Below are 25,293 nucleotides of genomic sequence, written 5' to 3' on the forward strand. Positions count from 1 at the left end.
GCGAAGACCAGTTGAGGCAAGTGAATTTGAAGTCGAAATCAAACTCGGTGACTGGCATCCTTTGCTAGTGGAACACTAAGAGTACCATACGAGTGAGATCGTTGCCAGAGCAACAAGCTGGCCTTCGTGCCGATGGCACATTAAGCACACTATTCGAGAGTGAGTGTTACCACACCACCTTACTAGCACTTGTGCTGGTGGCACGTGAAACATTCAAGCGAGGTCATTGCCAGTGCCGCTGGACTGGCTCCTGTGCAGGTGGCACATAAAAAGCACCATTTGGTCGTGGCCATTGCCAGTACCACCAAACTGGCCCTCGTGCTGGTAGCATGTAAAAGCACCCACTACACTCTCGGAGTGGTTGGCGTTAGGAAGGGCATCCAACTGTAGAAACTCTGCCAGATGAAGATTGGAGCCTGGTGCAGCCATCTGGTTCGCCAGCCCTCAGTCAAATCGTCCAACCCATGCTAGCATGGAAAGCAGATGTTAAACGATGATGATGATGATGAAGTGAAGTTAACAGATTTTGTATGTATTTGAATAGCTAATGAGAGTTTTCTGTGCTGTAATTGTTTTAGTTCCTGCACAGGGTCTTCAAGAATATGAAGAAGGACAACAGCAGTTTTGCTTATAACAAATTACAAACCTAAATTAAACACATGTGAAATTACAATTGTCACATGTAAAAAATATATATATATCTTGATATCATGCAATCAACCAAGATTATCATCACACACCCATACTAGCATGGAAAGCGAACGTTAAACGATGATGATGAATGCCCCAGCATGGACCCAAACTGTGATAACTGTGAAAATAATTTTTAAGAAGTAGTAAAAACAGAAAAAATTTGCTTTATAAATTTATTTTTCAAACGCTGATTGTATAACTGGAGTTAAAAAATCATCGATTTAATAAGCTTTTAACCAATCAATTTCAAATTTCAAATTTTTTCCTTCAGAAAAGAGTTCAAAATTTTCTTGAAATACTTTACAAACCTAAAGAATAAAGAGAAAAAGAAAAGATTTTGAATTTACTTTTAACTCACAAGAAATAAATAAATAAAATAAAAAAGGAAAAGAAAACGTACGAAAACAAATACATGAAGTTAAATCCATTTTTTTTTAAAGTATGCTGTTAAGAATTTCACATCATAACCATGTGGTTCCAGGTTCAATCTCACTGCAGGCTATGAACAAATGTCTTCTTTTATGACTCCAAGTTGACCAATACTTTGTTTGTGGAATTTGATAACATGAAGACTGTTCAGAAGCCTATTACACACGTGGTTCTAGGACAGTTGCATCCTGGACAACTGCATTCCAAACATTTGCATCCCTAGACAACCGCATTCCTGGACAATTGTGTTCATGTATTATTTTGAAATTTTATTTATCTTTTTTCAGGTGTATTTTTTTGTTTACTTGGAACAGTTGATTATCAAAGCTAATTGTAAATAGACACATTTGATAACTCTAAGCAAGAGAGTAGGTAATAATAAATATTTAAAAAAGAAATAAAAGAGTTTAAAATTTACGAGCTCGACTAAACGCGGTGCTCCAGCATGGCCATAGTCAAATGACTGAAACAAGTAAAAGAGTAAGAGAGTAAGAGAATCATGGTGTTATTAGATTAGTATACTCCTGAAAACAAGATGAACTTCCTGAAAGGAGTAGCTCACAACTTTCACATCTTTTGATTTATTGGTGAAAGTACAATAATTTTAAAATCTTGAAATATTTCTTAATATTGTGAATTTGTTTTTTTTTAAGCAAAAATAGATTCACAATATTAAGAAATATTTCAAGATTTTAAAATTATTGTACTTTCACCAATAAATCAAAAGATGTGAAAGTTGTGAGTTACTCCTTTCAGGAAGTTCATCTTGTTTTCAGGAGTATACTAATCTAATAACACCATGATTCTCTTACTCTATTACTCTTTTACTTGTTTCAGTCATTTGACTGTGGCCATGCTGGAGCACCGCCTTTAGTCGAGCAAATCGACCCCAGGACTTATTCTTTGTAAGCCAAGTACTTATTCTATTGGTCTCTTTTGACGAACCGCTAAGTCTCAGGGTCGTAAACACACCCGCATCGATTGTCATGCGATGTTAGGGGGGACAAACACAGACACACAAACACACACACACATATATATATATATATACATATATACGACGGGCTTCATTCAGGTTCCGTCTACCAAATCCACTCACAAGGCTTTGGTCAGCCCGAAGCTATAGTAGAAGACACTTGCCCAAGGTGCCATGCAGTGGGACTGAACCCGGAACCATGTGGTTCACAAGCAAGCTACTTACCACACAGCCACTCCTACGATATTTTTTTTTGTTGTTGTTGTACTAGAATTCCCCTTTGAAATTCCTTTTTTTTCTTTAAGGCAATAGCCTCCTCCTTTTTTAGTGCCTCGATCAATTTCCAAATAGAGGGGTGCTGAAGCGATAAAGAATATTGCAAAGCACTGTGCAACCCCTCTAAGCTGTTATTAGATCTAAGCAACTGATTTATGATCTTTTCTTGAACATTCCAAGAGTCAATAGAAAAAATTGGTTCCATCTTATCCCTCTCTGGCATCTTGCTTGGCCAATATATGTCATTTCAAAATAGGCAGTAAATTCGGGGGGCAAATCACAGTCATCAGACAGGTCAATAAAACCGTCAACAATGTCAATTAACCCTTTAGTATTTAAACTGGCCATATCCGGCCAAAATAGTTAATCTGTTTTATGTTTAAACTGACCAGATCCAGGCTCTCACACCTACCCTACAATGTTATTCTACATTAAGTAATTACACCATCAAGATCTTGAAGATATGAGATAATGCATGATTAATTCAAATCAATGTGAATCAATAAGCATTATGTTTGATAGAATAATCTGAACACTAAAGGGTTAAAGGAAGAAATGATAATGTGAAAAAACATCTAATTTTCAAATTGAACACTTCATCTTCTCTATACCATTGTCATAATCCTAGGTCACAGATTTTCTTAAAAACAGACCTAGATAAATGAAAGAAACATGAATTTATTCTTGCTTCTGGAAACTTTTCTACAAAACCTTTCTGCACTCCTATTTCAAAGTTTGTCAACAAAGATTTTGAATTAAGTTGTGGGCTGAGTTGCAGCAAATATGTGAATAGATGAACATACATTTCCTTTGTCTTACTGGAAGAAGGGCAAAAACTCTGGAAATACTAAATGTATGTTATTGGATATGGATACAATATAGCTGATAATATATTGAGTGACTGACTGCCCAGTTAGGAAAATTTATTAAATCTTCTAAGTTATCTTCTATCGCAAATATTAGTATTCTATTCTTGTCATCGATACCAGAATAGAATACTAGGAACTTCTTTCCAGTTGTAAAAAAAACAATAGGATTCTGATATTTTGAAATTATTCCTTTGCTGTGGAAATTGGTGGAGCGTTTTGTGCTTTTGTCTCCATCAACATACATTTCTTCCCATTGATGATAGAGAGGGCATGTAGGTAACTGAAAACTCATCTTCATTAGCAATCGTAGCTCCATTAAGACTTCTTGCTGGTTCACATACTGGAATTGAAGTAGTTTCTTATTTATTTATGCCCCCTTTGCCAGCCTAGCCAGGCTCATGGGCGGCCCGGTTTCCCAGTTTCTATGGCGTATGTGTTCCCCCCAGCTGGACGGAACGCCAGTCCATCGCAGTATTACTCAAGAAACAGGAAGAAAGAGTGAGAGAAAGTTGGGGCAAAAGAGTACAACAGGGGTTGCCACCACCCTCTGCCAGAGCCTCGTGGAATCTTAGGTGTTTTCGTTCAATAAACACACACAACGCCCGGTCTGGGAATCGAAACCATGATCCTCCAACCGCGAGTCTGCTGCCCTAACCACTGGACCATTGCCCCTCCAAAGTAGTTTTTAACTCAGACATAACTTCTTGAGCTCTCGCTTTAGCAGCTGAGGATCCATGGTTAAGTTCATTACATCATGTCATGACTGAGTCATTCACTATATGTATTCTTGCTCTGCAAGATCACTCTGCACATCTCCAGTATATTTCATTGGCATTTTTCTTATGATAGTGGTAGCTGTAATTTTCCTTGTCAACAACTATCTTTCCACCAGTGTAAGATTTTCTAAACTTAGCCATGGGTTTCAAATAAAACTTTGAATTATAAAATCCAGAATGTATTAGACATGTACAGTTCGCATTGCTTGAGTAAACTAAAATTTCTAGCTTAAATTTCTTTTGCTTTAAAAAAGAAGAATATACATTTTCTGTTGGTGTACAATTATAGTAACTACCTATTTGATTAACAAGCTATAATGAGCAACTGTTGGAAAAAGTAAGTGCATTAAAAAAAAAAGGTAAAATGGCATGGGCGTGGCTCTGTGATAAGAAGTTTGCTTCGCAACCACATGGCTCCGGGTTCAGTCCCACTGCGTGGCACTTTGGGCAAGTGTCTTCTACTATAGCCTCAGGCCGACCAAAGCCTTGTGAGTGGATTTGGTAGACAAAAACTGAAAGATGCCTAGCGTTTGTGTGTGTGTGTTTGTCACCCCAACATTGCTTGACAACCAATGTTGGTGTATTTACGTCCTCATAACTAAGTAGTTTGGCACAAGAGACCGATACTAGGCTTTCAAAGAATAAGTCCTGGGGTTGATTTGTTCGACTAAAGGCGGTGCTCCAGCATGGCTGCAGTCAACTGACTGAAACAAGTAAAAGAACAATGAGTAAAAGAGTGTAGAACAGGTATGCATTTGTCCAGGGACACATTTGTCTAGGGATGCAAATTTCCAGGGATGCAATTGACTGGTACGCAGTTGTCTGAGATGCAAATGTCCACTATGTAACTGTCTGTCCACCACACACGCCACTTGCCACAATAGATAATTTTTTCGCCACAGTAACTTCAGTGAATTTGCCGTAAGAAGTTGAAATACGTCACAAACACATTTCAACTAACTTAAAGTCCATTTATTTCTAATCACTGCTTGGTGATGATGCGACTGTTTTCATCCCAATCAGGTGGTCTAATAGCACAACTCAGTCACTGTTGTTGACAGTTTTTTAGTTAGTAATGGCTTTGAACCTGTCTAGAGTTACCTCCCTTTGGTATTTCCCCTTGAAGAAGGCTAAAGAGCCAGAAACACTGCATCAGGGAACCCAATAAGAGGAAACACTGGGCAGATATGATGTTTTTACACCTTTTATTGTAAGAGAGAATTTTTTTTTTCTCCATGGTAATTGCAGTGAATTTGCCTTTAGAAGCTGAAATATGTCAGAAACATATTTCAACTAACCTAAAGTTCATGTGTATATATATCATCATCATTTAGCGTCCGTTTTCCATGCTAGCATGGGTTGGACGGTTCAACTGGGGTCTGGGGAGCCCGAAGGCTGCACCAGGCCAGTCAGATCTGGCAGTGTTTCTACAGCTGGATGCCCTTCCTAACGCCAACCACTCCGAGAGTGTAGTGGGTGATTTTATGTGCCACCGACACAGGTGCCAGACGAGGCTGGCGAACGGCCACGCTCGGATGGTGTTTTTTATGTGCCACCGACACAGGTGAGACAGATTTTTACAGCTGGATGCCCTTCCTGTTGCTGACCCTCACCTGTTTCCAAGTAAGATAATATTTCTCCAGACTCCAGGCAGATGACATTCATTTTACAGCGATCACACAAAGTCCAGAAGACAGTAACACACACAGAATGACTTTCTTTCAGTTTCTCTCAACCAATTCCACTTACAAGGCTTTGTTTGATTAGCCCAGGTCTATGGTAGAAGACACTTACCTAAGGTGCTGCACAGTGGACCTGCCCCTGAAATCACACACATGGAAACAGTGCTGTTCTTTGGGTTACAAGTCATGATTTTATATTGTTTACCTCAATTTGTATACCTGACAAATAAGTCCAAAACCTACTTAACAGTTAAACTGACATACTTAAACAGAGCAAGCATCCCACATGTAAGAACAATTGATGCAAATTATATTAAAAAAAAAAACTCAAAAATTATATAAACATCCAACTCAGAGTAACAGGAGTCACAAGTAAGCAAGTAAATAAATAAGTAAACATACAAGACTCGGCACAGATAAACCAGAAATGTGGGGAGTAATTATAACGTTTGGCATTTTCCATAGCAAAGAATCCGATGGAAGAGGTTCTGTATTGAAAACATCCAAAATGGCACCGTCGAGCCATTTTGACCTGCAGAAGAAATAATAAACAAAATATAGTTGATGGTTATGGATGTGATGAGAAGGTGCATGGCTCAGTGGTTAGAGTGTCGGTCTCACAATCATGTTGTTGTTTGTTCCTTCTCGAGCATTGCTTGGCTCATAAGGGCCAGTTTCCCGGTTTCATTGGTGTATAGGGCCCCCATCTGGATGGAACGCCAGTCTGTCACAGGTGAGCTGCTAAAAGCAGGAGGAAAGAGTGAGAGAAAGTTGTGGCAAAAGAGTCAGCAGAAGTTCACCATTACCTTCTGCCAGGACCACGTGGAGCTTAGGTGTTTCACTCATAAACACACACATCGCCCGGTCTGAGATTCAAACCCACGATCCCTTGACCATGAGTCCGCTGCTCTAACCACTAGGCCATGTGCCTCCACTAAGGGAAAAGCAAAGGCTGATACAGCTCGACACCAGTGATGTCACAACTCATTTCTACAGCTGAGTAAACTGGAGCAATGTGAAATGAACACAACACACAGCCTGGTCCGGGAATCGAACACACTACCTCATGATTGTGAGACTGATGCTCTAACCACTGAGCCATGCACCTTCACTGATGAGATATTTCATTTAAATTAATGTCAATTAAACACTGATGATGAGAACAAAACAAAAGTTATTTTAAGTGATTTGATCTGAGATAATGTGTTGAAACTGATGCAATTACTACACGAAAGACATATCGGTTTCAAGTTTAGGCACAAGGCCTGCAAGCTCAGGGGAAAGGGTAAGTCGACTACATCGACTCTAGTGCTTAAACTGGTACTTATTTTATCACCCCCAAAGGATGAAATACAAAATTGACTTTGGTAGAATTTGAACCCAGAACATGAAGACATGAAATACCTATTTCTTTACTGCCCACAAGAGGCCAAACATAGAGAGGACAAACAAGGACAGGCAAACGGATTAAGTCGATTGCATTGACCCCAGTGCGTAACTGGTACTTAATTTATCGACCCTAAAAGGATGAAAGGCAAAGTCGACCTCAGCGGAATTTGAACTCAGAACGGCAGACGAAATACGGCTACGCATTTCGCCCGGTGTGCTAAAGATTCTGCGAGCTTGTTGCCCTAAGTTGAGAATAATATTGGTTTTACATTTTTGCACAAGCCCAGCAAGATTGACGGAAAGGATAAATTTATTACATCGATCCCAGTGCTCAACTGGTATTTATTTTACTGACCCCAAAAAGTTGAAAGACAAAGTTGACTTCAGCAGAACTTAAACTCAGAGCATAAAAACAAGCAAAATGCCTATTAAACATTTTGCCCAGTGTGCTAACAATCCTGCAAGCTTACCACCTTGAACATGGAAGACATAGTAGGCACTGAAAAACATATAAAAACTGTTAACTTCACTTATCATTTATTATTTGGTATTGAAATTTCCGTTGCACCAACTGTAACCTGGTCACAGCTATTGTATCAGTGACTAGATCACAATTAGTACAGCAAACATTTTGAAACCTGGCACCTGTGCCAGTGGCATGTGTAAAAAGATTCGAGCGAGGTCATTGCCAGTACCGCCTGACTGGCACCATTTGGGTGTGGCCGTTGCCAGTACCACCAAACTGGCCCTTGTGCCGGTGGCACATGAAAGCACCCACTACACTCTTGGAGTGGTTGGCATTAGGAAGGGCATCCAGCTGTAGAAACTCTGCCAGATCAAGATTGGAGTCTGGTGCAGCCATCTGATTTGCCAGCCCTCAGTCAAAATCCTCCAACTCATGCTAGTATGGAAAGCGGACGTTAAACGATGATGATGATGATGAAGTGAAGTTAACAGATTTTGTGTGTATTTGAATAGCTAATGTGAGTATTCTGTGCTGTAATTGTTTTAGTTTCAACCCAGGGTCTTCAAGAATATGAAGAAGGACAACAGCAGTTTTGCTTATAAAAAATTACAAACCTAAATTAAACACACAGATTGTCACATGTAAAAAATATATACATATCTTGATATCATGCAATCAATCGAGATTATCATCACATACTTTTAAATCTAGTTTGAGGATCGTATTAGTAAAATTATTCCCAAGAGTCTTTGAGTATGTGTATACATATGTGTGTGTGTATACATATATATATTTCTTTACTACCCACAAGAAGTTAAACATAGAGGGGACAAACAAGGACAGACAAAGGGATTAAGTCGATTACATCGATCCCAGTGTGATACTGGTACTTTATTTATCGACCCCGAAAGGATGAAGGGCAAAGTGGACCTCGGCAGAATTTGAACTCAGAATGTAACAGCAGACGAAATACCTATTTCTTTACTACACACAAGGGGCTAAACACAGAGGGGACAAACAAGGACAGAGAAACGGATTAAGTCGATTACATTGACCCCAGTGCAAAGCTGGTACTTAATTTATCGACCCCGAAAGGATGAAAGGCAAAGTGGACCTCGGCGGAATTTGAACTCAGAACGTAACGGCAGATGAAATGCCGCTAAGCATTTCGCCCAATGTGCTAACATTTCTGCCAGCTCGCCGCCTTGAGTGAGAGAGAGAGAGAGAGAGAGAGACAGAGAGAGACAGTGTGTGTGTGTGTGTATGTGTGTGTGTGTGTGTGTGTGTGTGTGCGTGCATGCATGTGTGTGAAAGGGAGAAAAGTGGATAGAGAATGAGTGCACAAATGTATGTCACTCAATCATTTAATCGTGTGTATGGTAGAGAATTCTAATATATAAATATTAGTATTACTAATAAATAAAATGTAACAAAAGAAAACATACCTGAGAGCATTCACAAGAGAATCATCATCAATGACATCACCTCTACCAACATTTATAAAGGTTGTTTTCTACAAAAAAATTAAAATATTAATTATTAAGTCGTCAAGTATGAAGTTTGTAGAAAAGAAAAAAAAATTTGCTAATGCTTTATAAATACAAGGAATAGTTTTATTCATCAAAGTATGCACCCATATTGTGAAGGCGCATGGCTCAGTGGTTAGAGTGTTGAGCTTACGATTGCAAGGTTGTGAGTTCGAATCCCAGACCGGGCTGTGTGTTGTGTTCTTGAGCAAGATACTTTATTTCACGTTGCTCCAGTTCACTCAGCTGTAGAAATGAGTTGCATCATCACAAGTGCCAAGCTGTATCGGCCTTTGCCTTTCCCTTGGATAACACTGGTGGCATGGAGAGGGGAGGGGCGATATGCATGGGCGACTGCTGGTCTTCCATAAGCAACCTTGCCTAGACTTATGCCTCGGAGGATAACTTTCTAGGTGCAATTCCATGGTCATTCATGACCGAAGGGGGTCTCAACTCTCAACTTGCACCCATACTGTCAATACAATTTTGCCATTTCAGTAGTAGCTTGTCCAGCCTGGAACTGTAAAAGCCTGGCGATCCAGAGTCAATAAAATCTTGGAAGGCCTGTTTTACAGCATCGTCGGAATTAAATTTTTTTTCCTATCAAAAATTTATCCAAACTCTGGAAGAAGTCGTAATCAGTGAGGGCAAGATCAGGTGAGTATGGTGGATGATGGAGAACTTCCAACTCCAAATCCTGTAGTTTCGCCAATGTTATTTTTGCGATGTGTGGTCTGGCGTTGTTTTACAATAAAATACAAGTGGATTTGTTGACTAATCTAGGTTTTTTTTTTTTTTGTAAGTTTCTGCATCATTTGGTCCAGTTCGTAGCAGTATACTTCGGCCATGATTGATGAGCCAGGTTTAATGAAATCATATTGGATCACACCTGCGCCAAACCACCAAACACACACCATCAGCTTCTTTTGATGAATTTTGCTTTTCAGACTGTGTTTTGGTGGCTCGTCTTTGTCCAACCATTGTGCTGAACGTTTACGGCTGTTGCATTGGATCCATTTCTCATCACATGTTACAATTTGATTCAAAGTAGCATAATGCAGGCTTCCAAATGTTGCTTCTTCTGATTTTCAATGTGTTCATATGGAACCCACTTATCAAAATTTTTCACTTTACTGATTTGAACTAGGTGAGTCAATATTGTTTGCTTGCTAACACCAAACAACGATAATTCATGGGCACTTTGAGATGGATCTGACTCAACGGTGGCTTTCAGTTCTTCGTTATCCACCTTTTTTTCTGGTCAACCGCATTGTTCATTTGTGAGATCAAAGTTACCAGAACAAAAGTTTGCAAGCCAATTTCATACAGTCTGCTGTATAAAAACATTAGAATGAAATACTTGGTTAATATCTGAACTGTCTGTGATGCTGTATTTCCAGGAAAGAAGACATATTTCAAAACTACAAATTTCCGACTTACCCATCTCTAAACAAAAGTAGCCAAAAACGATCTATAAATCTCTCTATATATAAACGGCAGTTTGTCTGTGCATGTTTCTGTGTGTCTGTTTTCTTGTACCCTCACCCTGACCACGGCTTTCAACCGATTCTGATGAAACTTGACACACACATAGCCCAATGTCATAATTCAAAACTAACGCAGCGAAAATTTTGAAAAGTTCCCCCAGTTCTGAAAAAAATCGATAAATTTGACATGGGGTCGAGAATCAGAAACACAAACCGCAAACTGTCTAGGGGACGCAACTCCACCTTTTTTAACTAAAAAAAAAATTTACCATCATTTTTTTCCATCTTTTTGCTGTTTTTTGGCTATAACTCTCTAAAAATGCTTTATAGTTATTTCCCTTACAAACCTGAGCAACGCCGGGCGATACTGCTAGTACTTTATAAAGTGCAAAATGAGTTAGAATGAAGAAATAGATATGTCATTTTCTAACAAAAAATATAAATGAAAAAAAATACAAATACATACTCGATTCTTACAAGCAGCAAGCACATCTCCTGATAACAATCCCCGTGTATCCTTTGTACTGGGAAGGATATTGCATATGTAGTCACAGTTGGACAAGAGGTAATCCAGATTGGATTTTATGCTAGCAACAAATAAAATAATTACATATGATTGATACAGTTATAATTTTCTAATTAAACAACATTTATTATTATATGTGTACAAGTGCAAACATAGGTGCATGGTTAAGAAGTTCGTTTTCTAAACACAAGGTTTGTTGGTTCAATCCCATGCATGGTACCTTTGGTAACAATCTCCTGTTAAGCCCCCAGATTACCAAAGCGTTATGAGTGGATTTTTGGAAGATGGAAACTAAAAGAAGCCCATCGTGTGTGTGTGTGTGTCTCTCTCTCTCTCTCTCTCTCTCTCTCTCTATAACCTACTTTTGACATCATCTGACAGTGTGAATTAGTGCCGTCATCATAGAAGTGGTGTCAATCCATGCAAGCAAGGAAAAATAGAATCATACAACGAATTTTCATTTTCATTTCTGTAGACAAAGAAAAGTAATTGTACTCAAATATGTGAAATATATCTTTTACTCGTTTTAGTCATTAGACTGTGGCCATGCTGGGGCACTGCCTTCAAGCATTTTAGTCGAGTTAATCAACTCCAGTATTTATTTGTTTTTTAAAGCCTGGTGTTTATTCTATTGGTCTCTTTTGCCAAACCACTAAGTTACAAGTAGTGGTAGGGGACAGACACAGACACAAAGACACATACACACACACACACACACACACGTGTATGTGTGTGTATAAATATGTGTGTGTATGTATATATATGTGTGTATATATGTATATGTGTATATATATGTGTGCGTGTATGTATATATATATGTGTGTGTGTGTGTGTGTGTGTGTATAGTAGTTGAAAAATATCGTTATAGGTATAAATATACCATAAACGATTATAGAAAAATGATTGGACAGTTCGGCTGGGATCTGGGAAGCCAGGAGGCTGCACCAGGCCCCAATCTGATCTGGCAGTGTTTCTACAGCTGGATGCCCTTCCTAACGCCAACCACTCCGAAGGTGTGGTGGGTGCTCTTTACGTGCCACCAGCATGGAATCCAGTCAAAGCAGCACTGGTATCGGCCACGTTCGGATGGTGCTTTTTACATGCTACCAGCATGGAGCTCACAACTACAATACTTTTGGTACAAACTCACTTGAGATTGTTCCAAGTCCTGTTATGCAAACTTCTAAATTAAAACCTATTTCTTTACTACCCACAAGGGGCTAAACAAAGAGAGGACAAACAAGGACAGACAAACAGATTAAGTCGATTATATTGACTCCAGTTCGTAACTGGTACCTAATTCATCGACCCCGAAAGGATGAAAGGCAATGTCAACCTCAGCGGAATTTGAACTCAGAACACAACGGCGGACGAAATACCACAAAGGATTTCGCCTGGCGTGCTAACGTTTCTGCCAGCTCGCCGCCTTTTAAATTAAAACCTTCCATCAAAACTTCATGTAAATTTACGTTCAAAACACCATATAATTAATGACAGTTATTTTACTAAATTCTTCATAATTTTCGATATTAATCTAAACAAAGGCAGTATATTTCAACAGAAATTTGGTAACAAAAGGGTTGATATTGTATGTATTAAATTTGCTAACACTAACTTAACTATCCTTTTTCATGCGGATGGCGTCCCTGAATTACTTGACCACAGTTTATGCTGTTTCCTACACCAAGAGTGTATAGTACTGAAAATCACTCTCAAAGCATGCAAGCTATTTGTAAGAAAGAGAAATTTGAGAGTGGTCTCCCTTGACTAAGCTAGCCACACTTCCATAACAAAGTTTACAAAGCAATATATTTATACCGCATTCTATATACCGCAATTTTATATTTACTTTTCCCCAACGGAGATCATCGTTTCTTCAGATGCTTAAGAGTGTATTTTATATCAATATAATATCAGTCACAGGCATGGCTATGTGGTTAAGAAGTTCATTTCACAATGACATGGTTAAGGGTTCGATCCGACTGCGGGGATCGTTGTCGACTGGCATCTGATATAAAAGCTACAGGTTGACCAATACCTTGAGGGTAAACTTGGTAGATGGCCACTGAAAATGCCTACCATGCGTACGTGCGTGTGTGTGTACAGAGAAATAGAAGATATAGACATGTATACAGGTGTAAGTATGGAAGTGTGTATATGTGTGTGTGCGTGCAAGCACACTCACGCATGCATACACACACATATATACATAAACACACACACACAGAAAGAGAGAGATGTATGTGAGTGTATGTGTGTGTGCGTAAGAGAGTGTGTATGTGTGTGTTAGTATTCCTCTGATCTTCACATGTATTTCCTGATTGTAGACAAAAGCATCACTGTTCATGCAGCTGGTACTGTTTGCTCGCAGTTAACTTTGAAAGCATGTCCAGGCATTTTCAAATGCCTTGATATGGTACACAAATTTTGTAAACAAAAGGCTCGTTCAAAGAGCGCTGTTTGTTTTGAGTTTTCTGTGAAACTATGTCTAGGCTGTTTGCTGTCTGATAGACAAGGGAAGCAGACGGGGATAGGTGTCAATAAGGACATCTACCCTAACATAACCTCTTATAATATTATAAGCATAGAAAGGTAGATGTTAAAACGAGGATGGAAATGGTGATGACACTGACAATGGTGATAACGATGATGATGACATTGATGAAGATGACAATGACAACGATTATGATAGTGACAATTATGATGTTGATGATATCAACCCAAGTACTGTAAATCCTCGAGTATAGTCTGCCCTTGAGTATAATACACAGGGAATTTTTAGGGGGCCGTACCTCTGAAAAACTTAAACCTTGTGTATAATACGCACCCCTTCTCTAACTTGAGTCGTGCATAATTAAGGCAGCAGAATCTAGTCGAACAAACACTTCCATGCATGCGTAATACAATAATGGTGATGTTCTTAACTGTTATATGGGAATGTAAATATGTTTGCAAATTGTTTTTTTTTTACATGTTATTCTGTGTTCTGAATACTTTTATTTTAATAAATGTTGCTTACTGCAAGTTATGGATGATTCTTTTATGACTTCATTGCTTTCAGGCTTAGCTTAAGGTATTTTCGCATCCGACATCACAAAATGCGTCTGAATAAATATTGCCGGACAGCAAATAGAAACTTGGACATTGCTTAGAAAATATTTTTCATTTTTAACCTCATATATAGTACGCACTAGGGATTGTGACCTTTAAATTTGGGGGGGAAATGCGGATTATACTCGAGGATTTACAATAAGTTCAAAATGTTTTTAGAATATTTAGGAGTATAGAGGTAGGAATTAGATTTTATTGATGCTGTTTATATCATTTTGGTGAATTGATTTTAAAAGAAACTAGAAACTCTGCAATTATTGCCTTGATTTTAAGCAAATCTACAAAAGAAATTCCTTACCACAGATGATCGACCTCAGGATACTGAGTCTTTCTTTCTTCAGCATTACTTCGCACCAGACCCCATGTTGTCATACCCAGAAATTTACATGTTTTAGCAACTGTTTTTCAATGAGGATAAGAAAAATTGAAAAAATAAAATACATTAAATAATGAAAACAAAATAAATCTTAGAAACAGAATTGACTTAATTTTTAAAATTCTATCTGAAGTAATAAGTCTTGAATGGAATGGTCATATAGAATTAGATTTTGGAAATAGTTCTAACAATATGTTTAGAAGGCTCTTCTCAAACGTACATGTGTGCATGAAATTTGTAATAAATGGAGGGTTTTTTTCCTCCCTTCTCTAGCTAAAAAGATTTTTTCTTTCCTTAAAGTTTTACAGAAGAATAAAATCCATCAAGAGAAAGTAGAGATTATTATTTTACAAATAAAGCAAATATCGAAGAAAAAGAAAAGACATTTTTTTCCTCTATTTTCTCTCCCCTCACTTAGTTTCAAAATACACGACTTTAGATATATATATATATATATATATGTGTATACATATATATATATATATATATATTTCTTTTCTAGTTTCAGCTCAGAGCTGTGGTCATGCTGGGGTACTACCGCTTTGCAACACTGTTATTAATGAGTGCCTCCTCTAATATGTGGCATTTGGTGAATAATGGAGCTTGATGTCGCTACCCTCATTTGCCCCTCTTGCCTTGCGGTAGGTTCATCTGGGACTCACGACAGGGAGAGGTTCAGTTTTGATTTGAAAATACCTACATTCACTTTGTGTAGGTCCCTCAGGCTCTATGGGAGAATATTGAAAAGCTGTGGGCCTCTGAAACCCAGGCTGGTCTTGAAGCACAATGGCATTGCTGGGATCTTTGGCGCTGTGCAGTGTCGACCCGTTCTGGCATTAGTGTAACTTTCAATACCAAAATTTGGCATAATTCCTTCCAGGATCTTCTAGATGTATATTTCTGCATACCTCTCCTGCCTTTGTTCCAGGGAATAGAGTCTTAGCTGTTTCAGCCTTTCCCAGTAGCTGAGCTGTTGCAATGAGATGATCTTCTTTGTGAAGCTTCACTGGATTGCTTCAAGTTCCACAGTTAATTTTACACTGTTGGGTGAATATAACTGGGAGCAGTAATACAGGTGGGTGAGGACAAATGTCCTCCAGAGGACCATCATGGTTTCCTTCTCTCTGGTTCTGAATGTTCTCAGGATCCAGCCAGCCAGTTGTCTGCACTTTGTCGCCATCTTGGTAATGTGCACTTGGAAAGAGGTATCATCACTCATGTCGATACCTAGGTCCCTCACTGATTTAGGCTCTGGGATTGTAATCCTCTGGGGCCCAGTGTACTCTGTAAGTTTTATATTCAGTTTTGGATGTTGGTAGCACAGGACTTGGAAATTTTCAGCATTAAACTGCATATCATTATCCTCAGCCCATCTGTAAATTGAGTCCAACTCCTGCTGCCGGTGTGCAACATGGCTGGGATTCTGTATTTTCTGTGAGACTTTCATATCGTTTGTGTAGCTAGCAAGGGTGGCTATCTGGGTTAAAATATAGGCAAAAATTGAGCCCTAATATCTATGGTAATCTCCCATGCATTGAGCATATCAATAACAACATGTATATATATATAATATATATATATATATATATATATATATATATATATGTCCGTACCTTCAAAACGTGGAGTAGATAAAACAGGGGACAACTTATGAAGGGAATGTTCTTTATGTTGCCTGTCTCGTTTCTCTGCTTGTTTCTTTCTTTCGTTATTCGAAAAAAATGTTCGTTTCCTATGTTTTTTTTAATGTTCTCATTTGTTATGTTGTCTACGTTTTTTGATGTCCTGTACCCATACATGCATGTATATATACATATATATGTAAGTATGTACATCTATGTATGTATATATGCATATATTATTTATTTATATATTATTATATATATATATATATATATATATTATATATTATTTATTTATATATATAATATATATATATATATGCATATTTATATATTATATGCATATATTTATATTATTTATTTAATATATATATATATATATATTATATATTATTTATTTATATATATATATATATATATATATGCATATATTTATATATTATTATTTATATATATATATATATATATATGCATATATTTATATATTATTTATTTATATATATATATATATATATATATATAGCATATATTTATATATTATTATTTATATATATATATGCATATATTTATATTATTTATTATATATATATGCATATATTTATATATTATTTATTATATATATATGCATATATTTATATATTATTTATTTATATATATATGCATATATTATATATTATTTATTTATATAATATATGCATATATTTATATATTATTTATTTATATATATATATATATATATGCATATATTTATATATTATTTATTTATAATATATATATATATGCATATATTATATATTATTTATTTATATATATATATATATGCATATATTTATATATTATTTATTTATATATATATATATATATATGCATATATTTATATATTATTCATTTATATATATATATATATATGCATATATTTATATATTATTTATATATATTATATATGCATATATTTATATATTATTTATTTATATAATATATGCATATATTTATATATTATTTATTTATATATATATGCATATATTTATATATTATTTATTTATATATATATATGCATATATTTATATATTATTTATTTATATATATATATATATATATATATATATATATATATAATATATATATATATATAATCTCAACAAATGATCTTTAAAATGATATGAAAGTGCAAAATTAATACTTACTATGTTTTCCTATCTCACCAACCCCTAAAATTCCAATATTCAACTGACTTGTCAGAAAAAGGGATGAATATTTTCCTCTGAAAATTTTTTAAAATCCAAGTTATACATATTGTTCATACGACCATTTCATAGAATTGTATTTGATAATTTTTCTGAATTTTAAAATTTTATTTCATATTTTTAATGCAAATTGTGACAAGAATTACAAATTAATATTTAAAAAGAAGTTGTGTTTTATATCCAGCTTCTTCCTTTTCTGGACAAGGCAGGATTGTTTTCAGGGAGCAATTGCTTTCACAACTCAATAGCCCTCTTATAATCACTCAACCATGTAACATGAAGGGAGCATTCGGTGAAACTAAATCTAATAGAATTATATCTATTTCTTTATTGCCCACAAGGGGCTACACACAGAGAGGACAAACAAGGACAGACAAACGGATTAAGTCAATTATATCGACCCCAGTGTGTAACTGGTACTTATTTAATCGACCCTGAAAGGATGAAAGGCAAAGTCCACCTCGGCAGAATTTGAACTCAGAACGTAGTGGCAGATGAAATACTACTATGCATTTCGCCTGGTGTGCTAATGTCTCTGCCAGCTCGCTGCCTAGAATTATATCTATTGATCAAGAGCAATCAATACATATTTATGATGTGTGTATGAGTGTGTGTGTGTGTGTGTGTGTGTGTGTGTGCCAATAGTATGGTTTAAAATGTCTAAAATATACAAAGCTGTTTCTTTGAAGATTCTTATATAAATGAATGTAAAATTCTTCTAAATCTGTAATAAAAACACATACGTATCCCATGCACAGTTGTCTTGACCTTCTTTCATATCAAAAAAGTGCCGCTCCTTTGCAATTATATAACCAATGACATAGTCAGTAATTGAGTGACCAAACCCTTCTCCACTTCTAGTTAAGAGAAACTTGGGAGGATTCTGAAAGTAAATGGCAGGTCAAGTACAAACTGCGAAACAGTTTCTGTCAACAAAGTACAAAGGACCTACATTTTAGAAACCAAGTTGAGTTATCATTTTGATAAAAGACAAGATAGTGAACTCTGTACCATAGACTTTATACCTTAATGAGCCATTTAGAATCAGGATATGTAAACACTTTGGTGTAATGGTAAGGTACCAAGTACTTACCTCTATCATATATTTCAGAATTTAACCTTTCTGATATCAATCCATCTGAGCCCACCTCTGGTCCTATGATACAAAGTTCCTTCTTTAAACTAATCTAGATTTAAACCTTCCATCAAAATATTTTTAATTTGTTCTGAACACCATCTTCATAATGACAAAAATTAGTTTGCTAGATTCCTCATTATTTTCAAAATTAAATGAAGTAAAGGTGGTGCATTTCAATAGAAATACACTAACAAAAGGATTAAGATAACAAACTTATTTCCCTAAATTATTTATTATTTAAAAATTAATTGAAACAAAGGCAATGTATTTCAGCAGAAATCATCATCATCGTTTAACATCTGCTTTCCATGCTAGCAAGGGTTGGACAATTTGACTGAGGTCTTGCGAACCAGATGGCTGCACCAGGCTTCAATTTTGATCTGGCAGAGTTTCTACAGCTGGATACCCTTCCTAACGCCAACCACTGCGAGAGTGTAGTGGGTACCTTTTACATTCCACCGGCATGAGACCAGTCAGGCGATACTGTCAACAACCTCGCTCGAATCTTTAACACATGCCACCAGCACAGGTGCCAGTGAGGCGATGCTGGTAACAATCAAGCTTGAATGGTGTCTTTTACATGCTACTGGCATGAAGGCCAGATAGCCGCTCTGGCAATGATCATGCTCAGATGGTGCTCTTAACACCCTACTAGCATAGGGATTGAGTGCCATGGTAATGAAAAAGTTTAACAAGACATTTCATTTCATTTATATGTGATTTCTGCCCAGAATCGATAATTTGGCAAGATATGAGCTCCTTTAAGCTCACTGGTCCATGACAAACTACAAAATGACATGCATTTTTAAGTCTTCCCTAGAAAGATATGGGATCCATCAGGCTGACTATTACCCACTACACATTGCATACGGATGTGCTCCAAATTCAATCCTTTTTTCCCTCCCCACCTATTTTTATTAAACAACAAATTTTAATCATCATCATCATCGTTATCATCATCATCATCACCACCACCACTACCACCACCACCACTATTATCATTGACTTACTAAATATTTTCTCACTGTAAATGAGGCATGTTAATTCTTCAAGCACTTTTAACCCTTTCGTTACTGTATTCATTTTGTGATGCTCTGCGTTTCTTTCAATTACTTTAAATATAACAAAGAATTTAGTAAAATAACTTAGTTATCATTCAGCTAGTGTTAGGAACATAATTTGTGACTAAGGTTTGGTGGGAGATTTGAATTCAAAACTTATGAAAACAAGACATTTGTACTCAGAGCCAGAGCCAGTTTCAGCCGGGTTGGTAATGAACGGGTTAATCTAGAAATGATTTTCATTACCTCTGCTATGTTACAACTTATTTATACAGCAAAAGTGACAGGGCACCTGTGTCGGTGGCACATAAAAAACACCATCCGAGCGTGGCCGTTCGCCAGCCTCGTCTGGCACCTGTGTCGGTGGCACATAAAAAACACCATCCGAGCGTGGCCGTTCGCCAGCCTCGTCTGGCACCTGTGTCGGTGGCACATAAAAAACACCATCTGAGCGTGACCGTCTGCCAGCCTCGTCTGGCACCTGTGTCGGTGGCACATAAAATCACCCACTACACTCTCGGAGTGGTTGGCGTTAGGAAGGGCATCCAGCTGTAGAAACACTGCCAGATCTGACTGGCCTGGTGTAGCCTTCGGGCTTGCCAGACCCCAGTTGAACCGTCCAACCCATGCTAGCATGATGATGATGATGATTTAACAAAACCACCATTCAGTTACACATATTATCATCATTTAAAGTCCATATTTCATTTTGGGCTGGATTGGATGGTTTGGCATAAACTTAGATAGACTTAGATAATTTCATTATTATTATTATTATTATTTTAGAAGAGTGTGAATGCTGCAAAAACATAGTTGATGGGAAGGCAGTAGAGAGGAGAAAGAAAGAAATGGTAGGTACTGAGATAAAGTTATGAGACGGTGTTGGGTAGCAGTAGATGTAACAATGGGAGAAATTGTTGGATCTCTACAAAACCTGACAATCCATTAACATTTTTGCTACCATATTTCTGTTAAAACACAATGCTTTTGTTTCAATTAATTTTGAAAATAATAAAGAACTTTGTGAAATAACTACCATTATTAAGCTAATGTTTGAAACATAGATAAGATAAAATTTTGATAGATTTTAATTTAGATAATTTTAAAACAAGAATTTTGTATCAAAGAACCAAGGGGAGTGGTGTTGCGTGGGTTGGTATTAAAAGTGTTAAGGATTACAGAACATATTCATTTTCAAATAAAACCAAACTATAATGAATATCGAAGGTGCAATGGCCCAGTGGTTAGGGCAGCGGACTCGAGGTTGGAGGATCGTGGTTTCGATTCCCAGATCGGGCGTTGTGTGTGTTTATTGAGCTAAAACACCTAAAAGCTCCACAAGGTTCCGGCAGGGGGTGGTGGCAACCCCTGTTGTACTCTTTTGCACCAACTTTCTCTCACTCTCTCTTCCTATTTTTTGAGTAACGCTGCAATGGACTGGCGTTCCATCCAGCTGGGGGGGGGGACATACACCACAGAAACCGAGAAACCAGACCCATGAGCCTGGCTAGGCTTGAAAAGGGCGACGTTTATGGTTTTTTTATAATGAATATCAGCAGGGAATTTATGATACTTGATGTGTCATTGAAGAGTCATTCATATCAAGGGAAATTTATTTTCATCCAAGAACTGGAAAGACTAAGTGATGTTAATTATTCTTAAAACTTTAATTCCTCATCATTAAAAGAGACTCAGACAACTATTTTAATTCATTCACACAATCATTTTACAAAAATCATTTTATGTATACATACGTTTGGGTCTATTTCTTTCAATAATGTGTCCACGCCTGAAATTTAAAGAAAAACAAAAAAAATAATACAGGAACAAATCTATAAAATAAACTTTATTTTATTATTGATTACACTCACAAAACAAACAAAACTTTTTCTGTTTAGGAAAGCAACTTTATTTTTTGAAATCAAGTTTTATAATTGAATAAATGCCATGAGGTTTATCTAAGAAATATATTTCAGTTAGTAATGTTACTTGTTTTCAAGAACAAAACTGTAATATATTCACAGACAAAAATGTTTTATAAAAGCTATCGAAATATTCTTTGCTGTAAAAAGAGAAGACAATAAAAAAATTAATAAATTAGTAAATTAATTTTCATGTGGTAAGTAGCTTGCTTACGAACCATATGGTTCTGGGTTCAGTCCCACTGTGTGGCACTTTGGACAACTGTCTTCTACTATAGCCTCGGACCGACCAAAGCCTTGTGAGGGGATTTGGTAGACGGAAACTGAAAGAAGCCCATCGTATATATGTATGTATGTATATATATATATATATATAAATATATATATATATATATATATAAATATATATATATATATATATATATCATCATCATCATCATCATCATCATCATTTAACGTCCGCTTCCATGCTAGCATGGGTTGGACGGTTCAACTGGGGTCTGGGGAGCCCGAAAGCTGCACCAGTCCAGTCAGATCTGGCAGTGTTTCTACAGCTGGATGCCCTTCCTAACGCCAACCACTCCGAGAGTGTAGTGGTGATTTTATGTGCCACCGACACAGGTGCCAGACGAGGCTGGCAGACGGCCACGCTCGGATGGTGTTTTTATGTGCCACCGACACAGGTGCCAGACAAGGCTGGCAGACGGCCACGCTCGGATGGTGTTTTTATGTGCCACCGACACAGGTGCCAGACGAGGCTGGCAGACGGCCACGCTCGGATGGTGTTTTTATGTGCCACCGACACAGGTGCCAGATGAGGCTGGCAAACGGCCACGATCGGATGGTGCTTGTTTCGTGCCCACAGCACGGAGGCCAGTCGATGCGGTACTGGCTACGGCCACGTTCGGATGGTTTTCTTATATGCCACGTGCCACCGGCACTGGTACCACAAAGATACAAATTCCATTGATGTTCATCTATTTTGATTTGTTTTGATTTGATTTGATTTGATTTTCACTTGCCTCAACAGGTCTTCACAAGTGTCACAAGAAGGAAGGTATGCACAGGTGGACTGACTACGTCCCAGGTAGGGGCCATGGGTTATGGCCTGACTAGTCTTGCCGGTCTTCGGATGGTGTTTTTATGTGCCACCACCGACAGGTGCTAGATGAGGCTGGCGAACGGCCACGATCGGATGGTGTTTGTCATGTGCCCACCGCACTGACTACGGCACTGATGGATTTCTTGTGTGCCACAGGCACTGGTACCACACAGATACAAAGTCCATTGATGTTCATCTATTTTGTCTATTTTGATTTGATTTGATTTGATTTTCACTTGCCTCAACCGGTCTTCACAAGTGTCACAAGAAGGAAGGAGGTATGCACAGGTGGACTGACTAGTCTTGCCGGGTCTTCGGAAGGTGTTTTTATGTGTGCCACCGACACAGGTGCCAGATGAGGCTGGCGAACGGCCATGATCGGATGTGTTTGTTACGTGCCCACAGCACGGAGGCCGGTCGATGCGGAACTGGCTACGGCCACATTCGGATGGTTCTCATGTGTGCCACCGGCACTGGTACCACAAAGTGTGTGCCATCGGCACTGGATGGTTCTCATGTGTGCCACCGGCTGGACTGTACCACAAAGTGTGTGCCACCGGCACTGGTACCACAAAGATACAGATTCCATTGATGTTCATCTATTTTGATTTGTTTTGATTTGATTTTCACTTGCCTCAACAGGTCTTCACAAGTGTCACAAGAAGGAGGTATGCACAGGTGGACTGACTACGTCCCAGGTAGGGGCCATGGGTTATGGCCTGACTAGTCTTGCCGGGTCTTCGGATGGTGTTTTATGTGCCACCGACACAGGTGCTAGATGAGGCTGGCGAACGCCACGATCGGATGGTGTTTGTCATGTGCCCACAGAACGGAGGCCAGTCGATGCGGTACTGGCTACGGCCACTTTCGGATGTTTTCTCTTGTGTGCCACCGGCACTGGTACCACAAAGATACAAATTCCATTGATGTTCATCTATTTTGATTTGTTTTGATTTTGATTTGATTTGATTTTCACTTGCCTCAACAGGCCTTTGATTTTCACTTGCCTCAACAGGCCTTCACAAGTATCACAAGGAGGAAGGTATGCACAGGTGGACTGACTACGTCCCAGGTAGGGGCCATGGTTTATGGCCTGACTAGTCTTGCCGGTCTTCGGAAGGTGTGTTTTATGTGCCACCGACACAGGTGCTATGAGGCTGGCGAACGGCCACGACCGGATGGTGTTTGTTATGTGCCCACACACGATGGCCAGTGATGCGGTACTACTACAGCCACGTTCGGATGGATTCTTGTGTGCCACCGGCACTGGTACCACAAGCGGTACTGACTACGGCCACGTTCGGATGGATTCTTGTGTGCCACCGGCACTGGTACCACAAGCGGTACTGACTACGGCCACGTTCGGATGGATTCTTGTGTGCCACTGGCACTGGTACCACAAGGATACAAATTCCATTGATGTTCATCTATTTTGATTTGTTTTGATATATAAACACACACACACACACACACATATATATATATATATAAACATAGGCATCTATAATCATATATATATATGTATATAAACATATACATATATAATCACATATATATATATATATATGTATATAAACATATACATATATAATCACATATATATACATATATATATATATAAACATATACATATATAATCACATATATATACATATATATATATAAACATAAATATATAATCATATATATATATATATACATACATAAACATAAATATATATTCACACATATATATATACATACGTATACATATATATATATAAACATATACATATATATATATATACATACGTATACATATATATATATAAACATATACATATACATACATATATACATACGTATATACATATTATATATAAACATATACATATATATATATAAACATATACATATATATATATATATACATACGTATTATATATATATACATACGTATATATATATATATATATATATATAAACATATACATATATTATATATATACATACGTATATATATATATATACATACGTATATATATATATATATAATATAAACATATACATATATATATATATATACTACGTATATATATATATATACATACGTATATATATATATATACATACGTATATATTATATAATATATAAATATATATATATAAATATATATATATATATATATATATATATAACATACATATATAATCACACATATACATATCTATAAACATACAAATTTGTATATATATATATATAACCATATACATATAATCATATATATATACACATATATATAAACATATACAAATTTAATCATATATATACACTATATAAACATATACATATGTATCATAATATACACATATATAAACATACATATATCATAATATATACATATCATCATCATCATCATCATCGTTTAACGTCCGTTTTCCGCGCTAGCACGGGTTGGACGGTTTCGACCGGGGTCTGGGGAGCTAGGGACTGCCCCAGGCTCCAGTCTAGTTTCTACAGCTGGATGCCCTTCCTAACGCCAACCACTCCGCGAGTGTAGTGGGTGTTTTTTACGTGCCACCTGCACAGGTGCCAGAGGGGTCTGGCATCGGCCACGTTCGGATGGTGCTTTTTATGTGGGG

General features: G+C 37.1%; 1 protein-coding gene across 1 annotated transcript in view; it reads right to left on the bottom strand.

Annotated features, from left to right (window-relative positions):
* Positions 1–853: 853 nt before the first annotated feature.
* The window catches only part of LOC115216705 (glyoxylate/hydroxypyruvate reductase A), a 50,355-nt gene continuing 25,915 nt past the window's right edge, over positions 854–25,293 (bottom strand). The window contains exons 3-10 of the mRNA XM_029786238.2: positions 21,402–21,436; positions 18,192–18,331; positions 17,389–17,465; positions 14,505–14,604; positions 11,036–11,156; positions 9,002–9,069; positions 6,104–6,233; positions 854–1,001 (exon numbers count right to left, since the gene is read on the bottom strand). Coding sequence (XP_029642098.1) covers positions 915–1,001; positions 6,104–6,233; positions 9,002–9,069; positions 11,036–11,156; positions 14,505–14,604; positions 17,389–17,465; positions 18,192–18,226 — 618 coding nt within the window. The 5' untranslated portion in view covers positions 18,227–18,331; positions 21,402–21,436 and the 3' untranslated portion in view covers positions 854–914. The remainder of the gene's footprint in view (positions 1,002–6,103; positions 6,234–9,001; positions 9,070–11,035; positions 11,157–14,504; positions 14,605–17,388; positions 17,466–18,191; positions 18,332–21,401; positions 21,437–25,293) is intronic.

The sequence above is a fragment of the Octopus sinensis genome, linkage group LG10 (assembly GCF_006345805.1).
Source record: "Octopus sinensis linkage group LG10, ASM634580v1, whole genome shotgun sequence".
In the NCBI taxonomy this organism is placed as follows: Eukaryota; Metazoa; Mollusca; class Cephalopoda; order Octopoda; family Octopodidae; genus Octopus; species Octopus sinensis.